The sequence below is a fragment of the Mauremys reevesii genome, linkage group 4 (genome assembly GCF_016161935.1).
Source record: "Mauremys reevesii isolate NIE-2019 linkage group 4, ASM1616193v1, whole genome shotgun sequence".
NCBI classification, from domain to species: domain Eukaryota; kingdom Metazoa; phylum Chordata; order Testudines; family Geoemydidae; genus Mauremys; species Mauremys reevesii.
The window spans coordinates 127666233-127679850 of NC_052626.1; the positions used below are offsets into that span (position 1 = coordinate 127666233).

The 13618-nt window shown below is 42.8% G+C and overlaps 1 protein-coding gene across 5 annotated transcripts in view; it reads left to right on the forward strand.

Moving 5' to 3' along the window:
* The window catches only part of FKBP5 (FKBP prolyl isomerase 5), a 50850-nt gene that overhangs the window by 32862 nt on the left and 4370 nt on the right, over nucleotides 1-13618 (forward strand). For all 5 annotated transcript variants that reach the window (XM_039534389.1, XM_039534388.1, XM_039534390.1 and 2 more), the window contains 4 exons: nucleotides 5438-5594; nucleotides 6626-6716; nucleotides 8080-8163; nucleotides 10392-10577. In XM_039534389.1, the coding sequence (XP_039390323.1) occupies nucleotides 5438-5594; nucleotides 6626-6716; nucleotides 8080-8163; nucleotides 10392-10577 (518 nt within the window). The remainder of the gene's footprint in view (nucleotides 1-5437; nucleotides 5595-6625; nucleotides 6717-8079; nucleotides 8164-10391; nucleotides 10578-13618) is intronic.

Here is a 13618-nt window from a genome sequence, read left to right on the forward strand (position 1 = left end):
GAAAACCAAGGTGACTTGGTGGTAGTGGAAGAGTGTAGGTCAAGAGTCACCGTGCTTTCGGCTAGGGCTGGCTGGGATAACAAGGATTCCTTTTCATGAAAAATGGAGGTTTCAAAAACTGTTTGTGTCCCCCCCCACAGACCTTTTTGAACCCTTTTGCAGAGGGGAAGATTTGCAGCCGGGGCCTGAGCCTGGGTTTCCCACATCCAAGGAGAGTGCTCTAACCACTGGGCAGTTGGCTATTCTGAGGTGCGGTGTTCCCATCTGTCTCTTGCGCTCTCATTTTCGGACCCGAGAAACCTTCCCAACTAAAGTTTCATTAGAACCGATACGTTTGCGCAGAGAGTTTGTTTCAAGGAATTGGTATTTTCCTACAGAAACATTTGATCAAAAACTTCCCGACCAGCTCTCCTCTCTCCAAATGGTGTCCTTTCGTATCATTCATACAGGGGCCCTCTTTCAGCAGTGGGATAAGCCAGAAATCAGTAGATTTCCTGTAGCTCTGGCTTGTGTAGGGAGCTGTGACGTTTAGGGGATCACTCAGACCAGTGAGGAGTTCTGTCACTGCCTGTCTGGTAACCACGGGTGCCTTTATGCTGTGCAGTGTTGGTTCAGGTCCCTCACATTGGAAGCCTTCCCACAAGCAAAAGGTCTCACCCTAGCTTCTGCCAGGCTAGTTACTCTTTGCAGGGTGATACCTGTAGCACGTGCAGTCCCGAGTCTCCCTAGATCCGTCCTTCCAGAGTTCATAAGTACCGAACACTTGGACTTTTCCTCTCTCCTTCGTCACTCCTTCCCCCAAACCAGCCACCCTGACACCGCTTCTTTTGGGATGCGTGCGCCACACAGTTTGCACACCAGAAACCTGATTGGGTAAAAATAAACAAAAAGTTTAGTTAATACAAAGCCCCCAGATTGAAAAATGAAATTGTCAGGGAAGAAAATAAACAGAAAGATGCAACCTTAGGCTTTACACTTCAATATTAAATAAAATCCCTTTCCTAATGCAAGTTTCCTATTGCCTGGGAGCTGTTTCCCAGCGTAGCCCTAGACCTGCATGCCAAACCTCAGACACAAGCCTGCTTTTTTTAAAAGACACTTTCTCTCTCTGTCCATGGTGTTTCCTTGTTTATTCAGAGTAGAGGAAATTCCCTCTTGACTTGATAACTGAGGCTGTCTCAGTGTCTTCTGGTTAACTCCTAATGTCCACCATTGTCCTTTCCTAGGCTGCACAGTCAGTCATTTCTTGGAACTGGGTTTGTGTAAACGCCTGGTTTGGGAGCTGCTCCTCTCCACTTAACTGCTCCCAGCCCTGCTCCAAAGGGTAGTGGAATGTTGCAACACAGATTCTGTGTAGAGTTTTGTATGTACATAAATACATAAATTCATAACCACAGTCTGTGTACCTATCTCATAATGACCCTCCAGCTCAGAACACTGCAAATGTTGATAAAATACAGCTTGCCATCAGTCGGTTCAGCTGCTCATTTTGGGGAAGGTTCAACCTGACGTTCTCCCCTTGGAGTCTCTTGACCCTGCTTGTCATAGGATCTCTGTTACCAATTGCTCAGAACTTGTCACATTGTGCTTTCTAGTTCAGTGACTGGCCAGCCACGCACTGGCCTGCTGTTCTAGTTGTTAACTATAGATGCCCAATGCAAGACATGTCCCGAGGCTGTTGGGCAACTCCAGAGCATCATCACAATCCCTGTCCTTCTCTGCAGCATTCCAGGTGCAGCATCAGTGCTAAGATGTGGCTTTGTTAAGCTGGTAAAGATGCATGTGTCTCTCTCTAGTGATTGCATTTTGTAAAAGTTCCAAGCGCCTCTAATTGTAATTAAATGGAAACTGGATTAGTCATCCATGTTGTGGGCTGGAATTTCCCAAAATCACGCAACAGTGCAGATGTAGCGATAGAGAGTGATCTGTCTCATCAGAAGGTTGTTTAACTGCTGTGTGCTGAACTGGGGTGGTTCCCACCAGACAGGGCACAAAGCAAGATAACCTCTGTCATGCAGAGGTTTGCCAGCTCTCTACAGGAGAGATCAGTAGCTCTTCCTTTGTGTCATTATGTTACTCCTATTTGTCTGTTTTATCGACTTCTGACACTGAAATGGATTCTCCTTCAGGTTGTCCTGGAGAACATTTTAGTTTGATATCTTTTCTCTGTTCCTTATCACTTGTAGTAACTTTCCTCGTGGATTGTATTTTCTAAATGAACAGCCTACCCTAAATTCTCAATTACTGAGGGACAATCTTCACTCATTGCCATATTTGCTTTTCACAACCAACTCTCTGTATAACTTTTCATGAGTGATGTACCCAAATACTTGGATGCTAATATCTAAACTGTATTCTTAAATTTATTCACCTAAATTTGGGTTATTGCTGATTATGCACTATATGTATCTTATGACTTTAAAAACAAACTTTGTATTTGTGGATAATCTAAGCACTATACCCAGATGTACAGACACTCTTTTCTTAACCTGTGTACTATATAATTTTTTACCATTAACTTTAATAAAATGTATAAATCTATTAGCCCATACGGGAAACATCTGAGCTGGTGCAGCAGCACCTGCGGAGCACACCAGCAGAGTGTGTTGCTGATTTAGGATCATTAGAAATATGTGAATAGAACCAGAGAGTTTTAAAGATTGGGAAGGCCATGGAATAGATACAGTTGGTCAGATATTAGGTTAGAAAAGTGTCTTTACCTATTTAAAGATCAAAACTAACTTTAACTGACTCACTCTCCCATGGTATCACTACATTCCAGTTAGGCATTATGTTTCTCAGCTTTCTGTATAAAACAACTTTCCTAGAAAGTTCACTTTTAATAGATGTGATGGTGATGGTCAATTAAACAAAAAATTATAATGGATTATATCAATCTTTGCAGACAACTTATTCTAAGTGCGCAGGGAAAAAAAAAAGCATCTGGATAGACAGATTATCCCAGAGGAATGGGATTTGATTTGGAAAAGGGGACAAGCAACCTCAGTCTGTAGCATGATGAAAGAACATTTCTTTAAGGTTCTGCTTCAGTGGCATCTTACACCAGTCAGCTTAAAAATATATGTATACGTGACTGAACGGGGACAAGTGTGTGTGGGGGGGGTGAATTGTGGTGAGAGAGGACATTCTATGAATATCTGCCATGTCCAGTCTTGAGAGCATTGGGATAGTTTGTAACTTGGGTATTTATTACCAAACCTCCCGGGGCTTACTAGCAAAAATGAAAGGAAATGGAGAATTACTCTCTCATCTGCTGGGAGCTGCTAGGCTACTGATAGCCTCTCACTAGAAAAAGAAAAATAGTCCAGCTTTGGAGGAATGGCTAAAAAAAGTGGGAGGTGGTTATGGAAAAATTTAACGCACCAGTTACATATCCCTGCCCCCCACCCAAAAAAAGCACACCTGTCCAACTTCTTTGATGTTAACATTGGTTAGACACACCTGATTTGTTAAATATATGGGTCGTGTGAAGATGCATGCTTTAGTATGGTACACCCTACGCCTATTGGATAGAGAGACCTGATGGTAACATTTGTGTATGTTTCCCTACACAGAACGTCAGTGTTATAATGATGATTGTTTTGTCTGATATTTACAAGTAAAGGATTTATAAACCTGTTAAAACTGCCTAAATCAATAGTTTTTAAAAAGTGAGTATCTGAGCACCAGTTAGCAATGAGCAGGAATTATACCTGCAGCCTCAGGCTGTAAGTCAGTTTCCTTACTCAGGCCAGGGTCCTGTTGACTTCAGGAGAACTGGTATGTGACTAAGGATGGTGGGATTAAAGGAAAATACACCTTCAGTTATTTTCCCATTGCCTTGCTTTGTAGTGCTTCTGGTCAGGGGAGAGAGGAATGTTGAACCTCCTCACCACCAGGAATCTGGGCCACATGGTCAGTAGCTGGCTAGATTTTGCATAAGCAGGGAGGAGCTGAACCTTCCAAAACCCAAGGAAAGTGAACTGCTGTGTTGCAAATCTCACTGCAGGCTGTGTGCTACATGAAGACAGAATAAAGGATAATATATCCCTGAACGGTTCTAAAGCACCCCTCGCTGTAGTGACTAGGCACAATAGTATGAATACACTTCTCATTGTTGAGAATTTGCAAGCTGAAACCCAGTCTAAACTACTGTGGTTCTTGGAGTGTCCAGACTTTACAATTCTTAGTAACTTTTGTTTAAACATACAGGAGATGTTGTGGGTATTGGTACCACTTTGAGAGCACATGAATCTTAAACAAGCAGGGAGTTCATGCTTTTTCCATAGCCTACAGATTCAGTCTGTCACATTCTGTTCAGCCATGGGTTAGGGACAGCTTTTCCCCCAAATGTTAAAGGTATTTTCACAAGAACTAATTTTAAACTTTATATTGCAAAAGAACTAAAACCCTTCTTTCTTTTCCCAGATTGTAGTGACGCTTACACAAAGTCCCTGACCTCTAGTAGGCACCCACTTGTCTTAAGTCGCCACTTTAAGTAATCACCAAGATTTTTAGCAGCATTGTGGTAACTGTTTAAGAGACTGCCCTGGGGGTAGGCAGTAAACTTTTAAAGACAATTTGGTTGTTGCTTACAAGAGGTTTCACTTTATCTGTAAACAAACATGGATGCTATAGACAGGATTCTTCTTACCTGTAGCCAGAAGCTACATACCTGAGACTGTATTTGTCTCTGTCTCAAAATAGAGCTGGGTTATTCCCTGAAGATTACAAAATGTTAACCTTGTACTTGAAACTCTTAAGGGCAGGGGACTTGGTCTTAGCTGTGTAAAGTATAGGGCAAGCTTATAGCACTATGCAGAGGAGTTGTAATTGCAATGCAAGGGGCTGTGTCTATTTCAGATTCGAGGAGTCTGTCCAGTATAGTTTAGGACAAGAGGAGGTGTTAGTCATTGTTCTTATCTGATGTCCTAACTTTGGACACAAGGTGCATGGTCAGAGATTCAAATACAGTGCTCTCCAATACTAGCTTTCAGGTCCTTCCCCCCACCCCCCATGACGGGCTAATCATCAGTGTACCGTCAAGTGCTGCACAGATTGACGGGCTGGCTTCCCCACACTGTTCTGCAGTATTGCCCCAGTTATCGATCTGATCAAAGATTGCTGGTGGAGTTTAGGCGATAATCAGAAATGGGAATTAGATCAAGACCATCAGACTAGTTTTCTCAACCTGGTAGAACCCAGATGTCCAGGGACAAAATGAACTTCTAGATCCTTAAGACTGCCTTACTTCCCAAATGCAGGGAGTAATTTAGAGAACTCCATATTGGAAACCGATTTGCTGTGTTGGATAACAGTGCTGTAACAGTGCTAGCAAAACGGTCTTTAATTGTGCAAGTCTGTCGACCCAGTGAAACTTTTCTGGCAATTTTGTGTGCCTTCCTTGCATCTCTTACTCTGTTTTGTTTCCCTGCAGTCCACCTGGAAGGATTTTATGGTGGCAGAATGTTTGACTGCAGAGATGTGACGTTCATTGTTGGAGAAGGGGAAGACCATGACATTCCAATTGGAATTGACAAAGCTCTAGAAAAAATGCAGAGAGAAGAATACTGTATCTTGTACCTTGCACCACGGTAAGAAACTCTTAGCTCTGGGTGAGCAGTATCTGTCTGAGCATCTTGCAGACAATCTCAGTAGCAGGCTGTTACTGAAAAGGAGATGTTTCTTTCCTAGGATGTTCTCTACAAATGCCCACCCCTACAATCTCCTAGGAGCCACCCAGACTTGTAAACTGATATTTTCCGTTTCTGGAAAGTTTGACAAGAGCGTTGTGTACCTGTGCGAAACTCTGTCTGTGGAATAGATAATGGCATCTAATTTGGCTTTGTTCATAATATTAATAAAATCTGTCACAAACACAGGATTAAGGAGAGTTGAGTTGTGAGCGAGCGCTCTCATTCAGGTATTTGTATCTGAACTATTAAAGGAAATGCACTCATCACTATCAGTGCAATCCACGGCTTGTTTTTGTGGCAGCCTTATAGCTTCCACATATTACATAGACCAAAGTCACATGCGTGGTGGTTGATGATAGGAATATCCACATGCACCCAAAGCATCCTATGATCTAAGATAACTTCATTTTGCTCTTACGGAATAAAGTCATCCTATCCTGACATGTTTAAACACTGGGAGAGGGTTGGAACGGCATCCAGTTACCAAGATAAATTTAGGCCAAAACGTCCAACTCTGGTTTGCAGGTTCAGGTGCCTACATACGGATTTAAGTTGCCTGCCTTTCAGAGGCACAGGGAAAAGAGCACTGCCCAAGAAGGGTGATATTGAAAGAAAATGGAAATAGACAATGAATTGAAGAACAGCAGAGCTGCAGACCAGGTGGGGTTAATAATTCCTAAGAGCATGGGTGATGCATCCCATCTGAATGCCAGGGGAATAGGGTTGAATTCAGTCCTGTTTCTAAAAACAACATTGCCACTGATGAGAAACTTGGCACGGTTTCCTGTTCAACATCTGGCTTGTCTCTAGGGTCTGGTGTTTAGCTCCCCACTGGTACCTCCATGCGTGCGTGAGTAATCAGAATATTGAATGAAGTGCCTGATCACACACCCTTTCCTCTGACGCTTTATTTTTATGCTGCGTTTCAGATATGGGTTTGGCGAGGCAGGGAAGCCTAAATTTGGCATCGAGGCAAATGCTGACCTTGTGTATGAAGTTACACTTAAAAGCTTTGAAAAGGTGAGAATAGAATTTCTCTCAACAGAGAGACACTCTCTCACTCTCTCTCTCAAGACCTACTGGAAGCCGTTCTGCATTGAAAGCGTTTAACACTTTGTCTTTGGTGTGGCTGTAACGCAGCCCCGGTAAAGCAGTTACATCAACAAAGATCTCGGTGTTCTTAATTTGTTCTCCTATGTTGGTTTGTTATATTTTTTTGGATGCAGTTCAAGACTTGTTCCTTTATTTGTTCCTAGGCCTGTTCTCTTTGTACTTTTTTTTTTTTTTTTTTTTTTTTTACTGGGCTGCAGACAAAAAAGTTCGTGTCCTGCCAAAGTGCTCTGAAAGGAGGGCAGGGCTGGGCTGCTGAACAAGCTGTGCCCTCTTCGGGAGGCTGGAAAATGTGCCTGTGTTTGTACAGTGTTAATGAAGAACAAGATGTACATGGGGTGGAGCAGATGCTGCCAGGCTCTGTCCCGGGGCATGTTTGTGGGAGGAAGGCCTGGCTTCCCTCCCGCATCTCTTAACAGGGGAGAGGACAGAATTTCCCTTCTCCCTGTGGAGACACTTTACCCACCCCTCCGATGCTGGCTGGTGTGTTGTTTTGAATGGGGGTTTGGAGCACGTGGGGTTCGAATGGACCAGTCTTGTTAAACAAGTGTCCTCTTAACTGATCTTAGGCACAGAATGGCTTTCTTTACCATGCAGCACTGCCGAGCCCAGCCAGTCAAGGAGAAATCCTAGACAGCTCTGGCCACTTGACGTGAAGGACTTGAGTCTCAGGTTACCGTCACTGACCGCTCATTTTGACTTTATTGCCTTTTCAATTCCTAAAACTGAATGGATCTGCTGGAGATCAAGGATTTATTTATGACTATAGACCCATACTTGCTCTTGTGAGCCACTCCTCCCAACTGCCTCCAGTGGGTAAAGTGGCTTCCTCCTGACACCAGAGAACAAACTCCTTCAGATAATGAGTGAGCATTGGCATGGCAAAGAATTGGTAATAGCAGTGTGGCTTGGAGCCAGCATGTCTTGAAATCTGGGTTTCTAGAAGTCAGTTTCTGTTGTTGGGATAAGGAGAAGTGAGGTGGGTGGGGTGATACCTTTTATTTTATTCTGTTGGTAAAAGACAAGTTTTCAAGCTACACAGAGATCTTCAGATCCCCTACGTAGATCGAAAGTTTGTCCATTTCATCACCAGAAGTTGGTAAATAAAAGATATTACCTCCCCCACCTCGTCTATCTAGTATCCTGGGACCAACACGGCTACAACAACATGACAAACAAGTTGGGATGAGGAGCCGCCCTAGAAGTCAGGAACTCCAGCTGATATTGTTTCCTGTCTCATCTTCTAACAATTGTTATAAATGTTTGCACACAGGCCAAAGAATCCTGGGAGATGGACACCAAAGAGAAACTTGAGCAGGCTGCCATTGTCAAAGAGAAAGGGACAGTGTATTTCAAGGTTTGTAAAGACTTAGTAGAAACTGGGTCGCCAAGAAATGAAACTGGGCTTCCAGTCTAACATTTTCTTAAATTGCTGGTGGACCCTTCAGAGAAACAATTGAAGGGCTTGTCAACACGGGAAATTACTGTACAGCAAGCTGGAGTTTGCCTTTACAGGTGTGCTAGCTACTGCTCGCTAAACCCCATCTGGGTGCACGCTTATAGTGCCCTGAAGGTGCCTTTGTGTGCTTTAGCTTTAAAGTGTAATAAGCTAAACTGCCTGAGGGTACTTTTAGTATGCAGTAAGAGTGTTCACTTGGGGAGTTAATGCGAAGTAGCCGGCGTGCTGTAAATTCACACGCGAGCTTGCTGCACACTAACTTCCCTGTGTAGACGAGCTCTAAAACATCATTGAACAGGCGTAAAGTGTCGCAGTTTGTCCCTCCCAAACAGTTTTAGCCCTAGGCAAGGCAAATATTGCCCCTCTCCTGCCTACCCTCCTCTTCAGATGACCAATATGGTCTATTTCAAACTTGACCTTCCCAGCTTGGCATAGCACAGAAGCCTGAGGAAGGATCTGCAGTGTAGGACAGCAGTTTGGCATTGGACTGTTCTTGCCTGATAGATGGTTCCTACTGAATAAGGAGGTACCACTAAGAAAAGGTTTCTTCATTTAATACTACTGGCTGCCTTTTTGGGCACTGTATGGAATAGCCTTATGACTTCCAAACTTCATGCAGCTAATGCTTGTTTACACAGTGCAAATGTAATCTGTGGAACTCATTGCCATAGGATATTAAGGTCAAGAGTTTAGCAAGATTCAAAAAAGGGATTGGGCATTTATATGACTAGTGAGAATATCCACAATTACATTATGCCAAATACAGTTTATGGGGCTATAAACCCTTCTGCTTCGGGATATAAGATCAACACTGAGAGGAATTGCCAAGAAAATTCCTGTATAGGTTAGTTATTCTAAACTGTCTGCTGTGTGGTTTCTCACCCCTTGCTCTGAAGCATCTGGTACTGGCCACTGTGCCATGCAGGATATTGGCTTTATCTGGTATGACAATTCCAATAGCTCCTAATAATAGTAGAGAGCTTTATTGAAAGGAAGATACACGCTGTCCATTTTGTAAGTAAAACGAAATTACTTGAATTCAGGGAAACATCAAAATATAGCTGACCTTGAAAATCAGATCGCTTCCATCAAGGTTACAGCGAAGGTTGGGAGAAGATGTTTTAGTCTCCAGACTTTGCTCTGTCAGGAGATATCAGCATCTTTTATCTGTTGCAAGTCATATTGTTTAAATGTAGTTGGCTGTTTTGATGGATTTGTATTTGAGTTAATGAAGATATTCATATCCTTGCCTTTCAGCCTTCCACTTTCAGCTGTGACGCTCTGTTTAATTTCTGAAACTGGATGAACACCATTGGTCCTTCTCCCCCTGTGTCACAGCGTGTTTCTGAATAAGCAGTTCCCTGTTCAGTCTATCTCTCATGAGAACTATGGGACACCCATCTTTTGGGTCCCTGGAAACTGTACTGGGGGGAGGGATAGCTCAGTGGTTTGAGCATTGGCCTGCTAAACCCAGGGTTATGAGTTCAATCCTTGAGGGGGCCATCTGGGGCAAAATCAGCATTGGTTCTGCTAGTGAAGGCAGGGGGCTGGACTCAATGACCTTTCAGGGTCCCTTCCAGTTCTGAGATAGGTATATCTCCATATTTATTTACTCTAGTTTTGCCTGTCCAGCAGGGGAAAGGGCATAATTTTTTTCTACTCCCACAGCGGGCATCCTATCAGGTGGTGTTGGCTTGCATCCTGCCCTCCTAGCTTCAAGGGGAGTGTCTCCTTGGAACCCTGAAAAGAGAGAGATGGCCGTTGAAAGGGAAGGACAGGAGAGAAGCACTGTCTCCCACTTGGACCAGGCTAATGCTGAGTTCATTTCCTCAGGCAGGTGAAAGCCTAGGACGGTGGGATGTGTGGGCATTCCTCCTAGCACTCATGGGAGTGGGGAGTAGAAAACAGGGCCTGACTTTGCAGAGGTGCTGAGCATTGCAGCGTCCATTAACTTCCTTTGGAGTTGTGGGTGCACGGCACCTCTGAAAATCAACCCCCTTGTTTTTAATTTTAAAAGACTCAAGATGGTTCAGATTGTTAAACTGTCTTTTAAAACTGTTCCAGAAGCACATCCGCTTCAGTTTGCCAAATAACAATCCTTTAGCCTTGTCTTCCCTTCATCCCAGGAAGGCAAGTACATGCAGGCAGTGATTCAGTATGGGAAGATCGTGTCCTGGTTAGAGATGGAGTACGGCTTATCAGAAAGGGAATCTAAAGAAGCTGAATCCTTCTTGCTGGCAGCCTTCCTCAACTTGGCCATGTGCTATCTGAAGCTGCGGGAGTACATCAAAGCTGTTGAGTGCTGCGATAAGGTAAAAGTACACCTGGCTAGAATAGGTTGTTTTTCTGACCACTACCTCTCCTGTCTTTCTCCTCTTCCCTTACACTGAATTTCTCTACATTCCAGAAGCAACTTCCAAACCTCAGTGTAAGTTTAGTCTCCTCTCTGGTGGGCTTAGAACTGAAACTTAAGGTTTTCTGAATGTAACTTTTTTGAGGGGTAGAGCGGTAGCGCCTCTGTACAAAGTTATGCACAGAGTGATCTTGGACACATTACAACTCAAACCAAATTAAAAGCAGCATCGAACAAAATGAGGGCTGGCATCAAAGAAGAATCTTCTCAATTAAAATGTGAATTAAGAGCAAATTTGGCTTCTCAAATATTCAGAAGTTGATTAGTGTCTAATTCCTAAATAGCCTCAGCCCAACTAACTGCACTTTGTATCTGTTTTATTGATAACGTGCCAGCCTATCTTGTAATCAGGAAAACAAGTAATTGAAATGTTCGGTGGATTTGCAGTATTAATAACCTTATAGGTTAGCAAATGTACATCAAAATCCCGGTGCTGGGATTAAATAAGATTACTCTTGTATGTATTCTGCTCTTGAAACAGTATTCTGCTAGTAGTCATTTAGCAGCGAAAGTTGAAAACGTCAGAAAATAGTTACAGTAATCCATCCTGTCATACAACATGCATACGAATCAACCTATTCATATCAAAGTGCCTATATCGCTGGAAGGGTGTGAAGTAGAGCCAAACAAATCCTTCTTGCCGAGCTTGGCTCTGTCTAGCAATATTGTTACAGATCATTAAACTGAAGTTTTGTTAAAAGATGAAAAATGCTAGCATTTGTTGTGCTACTCTTGCTGGGGCTGTTCTAATGTGCTTTTTCATCATGGCACTTGGACAGTATAGACTTGTTTTTGTAGAATCTCAGGAAAAAAAAAAAGGGTCTAGTGCTCTTTGTGGATGGAGAAGTTAAAGTAAGTTGAAACAAACCTGTTAAGTTTCAGGAACATACAAGCATCTGAACTAGGTCAATTTCAGACATTTGATTATTTCTCTTACTTAACTACAAACACTTCTAAAAATTGCTTTAAAATAAATTGCTGCATGCGCTAGGAGTGGTGATCTCTTGATCTCTGCTGCATATCTTGTTAACCCTAGTGAGGGAATTATGTGCTCTTGTCCAGGGGAGGTTTGGTCCCAAAGATTTTAAAGGGACACAATTTCATTTGTACTAAGATGCTTTGTAATGCTGGTATAATTTTATTTTGAACAGTGTCTTTCATGCAAACTTTGTTAAAATGAAATGCTTCACAGAATTAGTTCAGGAGCTGATTCATCCAAAGGAACTGCCTGGTACAGATCGGTTGGGTGGGGAAAAGCATTTCAGATGAGGGGGGGAAGTGGTCCCCCTGATCTTCAGGCGTTCAAAATTTAGCCCTTTGGTCTTTTTAAAAAGTGTTTGTCTGACATTTGGAGCCAGAAGGTATGACTTTTAGGGCCAGATCCTGCAGCTGGATCCATGTGGATAGACCCCAATGACTTCAGTGGAGTTCTACCCACACACAGAGCTAATTTGAATCTAGCCCCTAGGTGCTGACCTGTGCATCAGTGACATTCTTCAGCATACCAACAGCCTTTTGGAATGTCAGCAGACATGTAAGCATATTGGGCATGTAGGCAGCAATAAAGGAGTTTGTGTAAACTAGAAGCTAGAGTGTTGAAAGTTTTGTCTTGTGCTAAGTTTTTAACTTAAACTTAACTTAGCTTAAACTTGTGTCTAAGTTTTGTCTTCGACTTTGGTGGCTAGGATTCTTGCAGACTTGATCTGTAGTATGTTAGTCATTTTAACTGGAAAAAAATAAAGCTGAAACCTTTAAATATCAGCTTCTGCGTGTAATCATGAGTCATGGTACATTTGTTCAACAAAGCTTTTCTAAATGAGTCTTACATTCTTTCCATGTACTAATAATGCAGTTACTCACAATTACCAATGGGCCAAATTCTGGCTTGGGGTAGGCATAGGTGTGTGTGTGGGTATGTGTGTGTGTGTGTGTAATAGATAATAATATGAAAGATCAGAATCTTGTCATAGGGAATTCTAGAAGAGATTCATAGATTCTAGGACTGGAAGGGACCTCGAGAGTTCATTGAGTCCAGTCCCCTGCCCTCATGGCAGGACCAAATACTGTCTTAGACCATCCCTGATAGACATTTATCTAACCTATTCTTAAATATCTCCAGAGATGGAGATTCCACAACCTCCCTAGGCAATTTATTCCAGTGTTTAACTACCCTGACAGGAACTTTTTCCTAATGTCCAGCCTAAACCTCCTTTGCTGCAGTTTAAGCCCATTGCTTCTTGTTCTATCCATAGAGGCTAAGGTGAACAAGTTTTCTCCCTCCTCCTGATAACACCCTTTTAGATACCTGAAAACTGCTATCATGTCCCCTCTGTCTTCTCTTTCCATACACAACTAAGTTTGGAAAAGAGGAGACTAAGGGGGGATATGATAGAGGTGTATAAAATCACGAGTGGTGTGGAGAAACTGAATAAGGAAAAGTTATTTACTTGTTCCCATAATATAAGAACTAGAGGCCACCAAATGAAATCAGTGGGCAGCAGGTTTAAAACAAATAAAAGGAAGTTCTTCTTCATACAGCGCACAGTCAGCCTGTGGAACTCCTGGCCTGAGGAGGTTGTGAAGGCTAGGACTATAACAGGTTTTAAAAGAACTAGATAAATTCATGGAGGTTAAGTCCATTAATGGCTATTAGCCAGGATGGATAAGGAATGGTGTCTCTAGCCTCTGTTTGTCAGAGGATTGAGATGGACGGCAGGAGAGAGATCACTTGATCATTACCTGTTAGGTTCACTCCCTCTGGGGCACCTGCCACTGTTGGCAGACAGGATACTGGGCTGGATGTACCTTTGGTCTGACCCAGTCTGGCCGTTCTTATGTTCTTAAGTATAAGTCAGCTGAAGATAATTTTTAAAAAAGGAGAGAAAGTAATGCAGCTGCCTCAAGAAGGGGCTTACAGCAGTGAAACAAACTTGTGGGGAA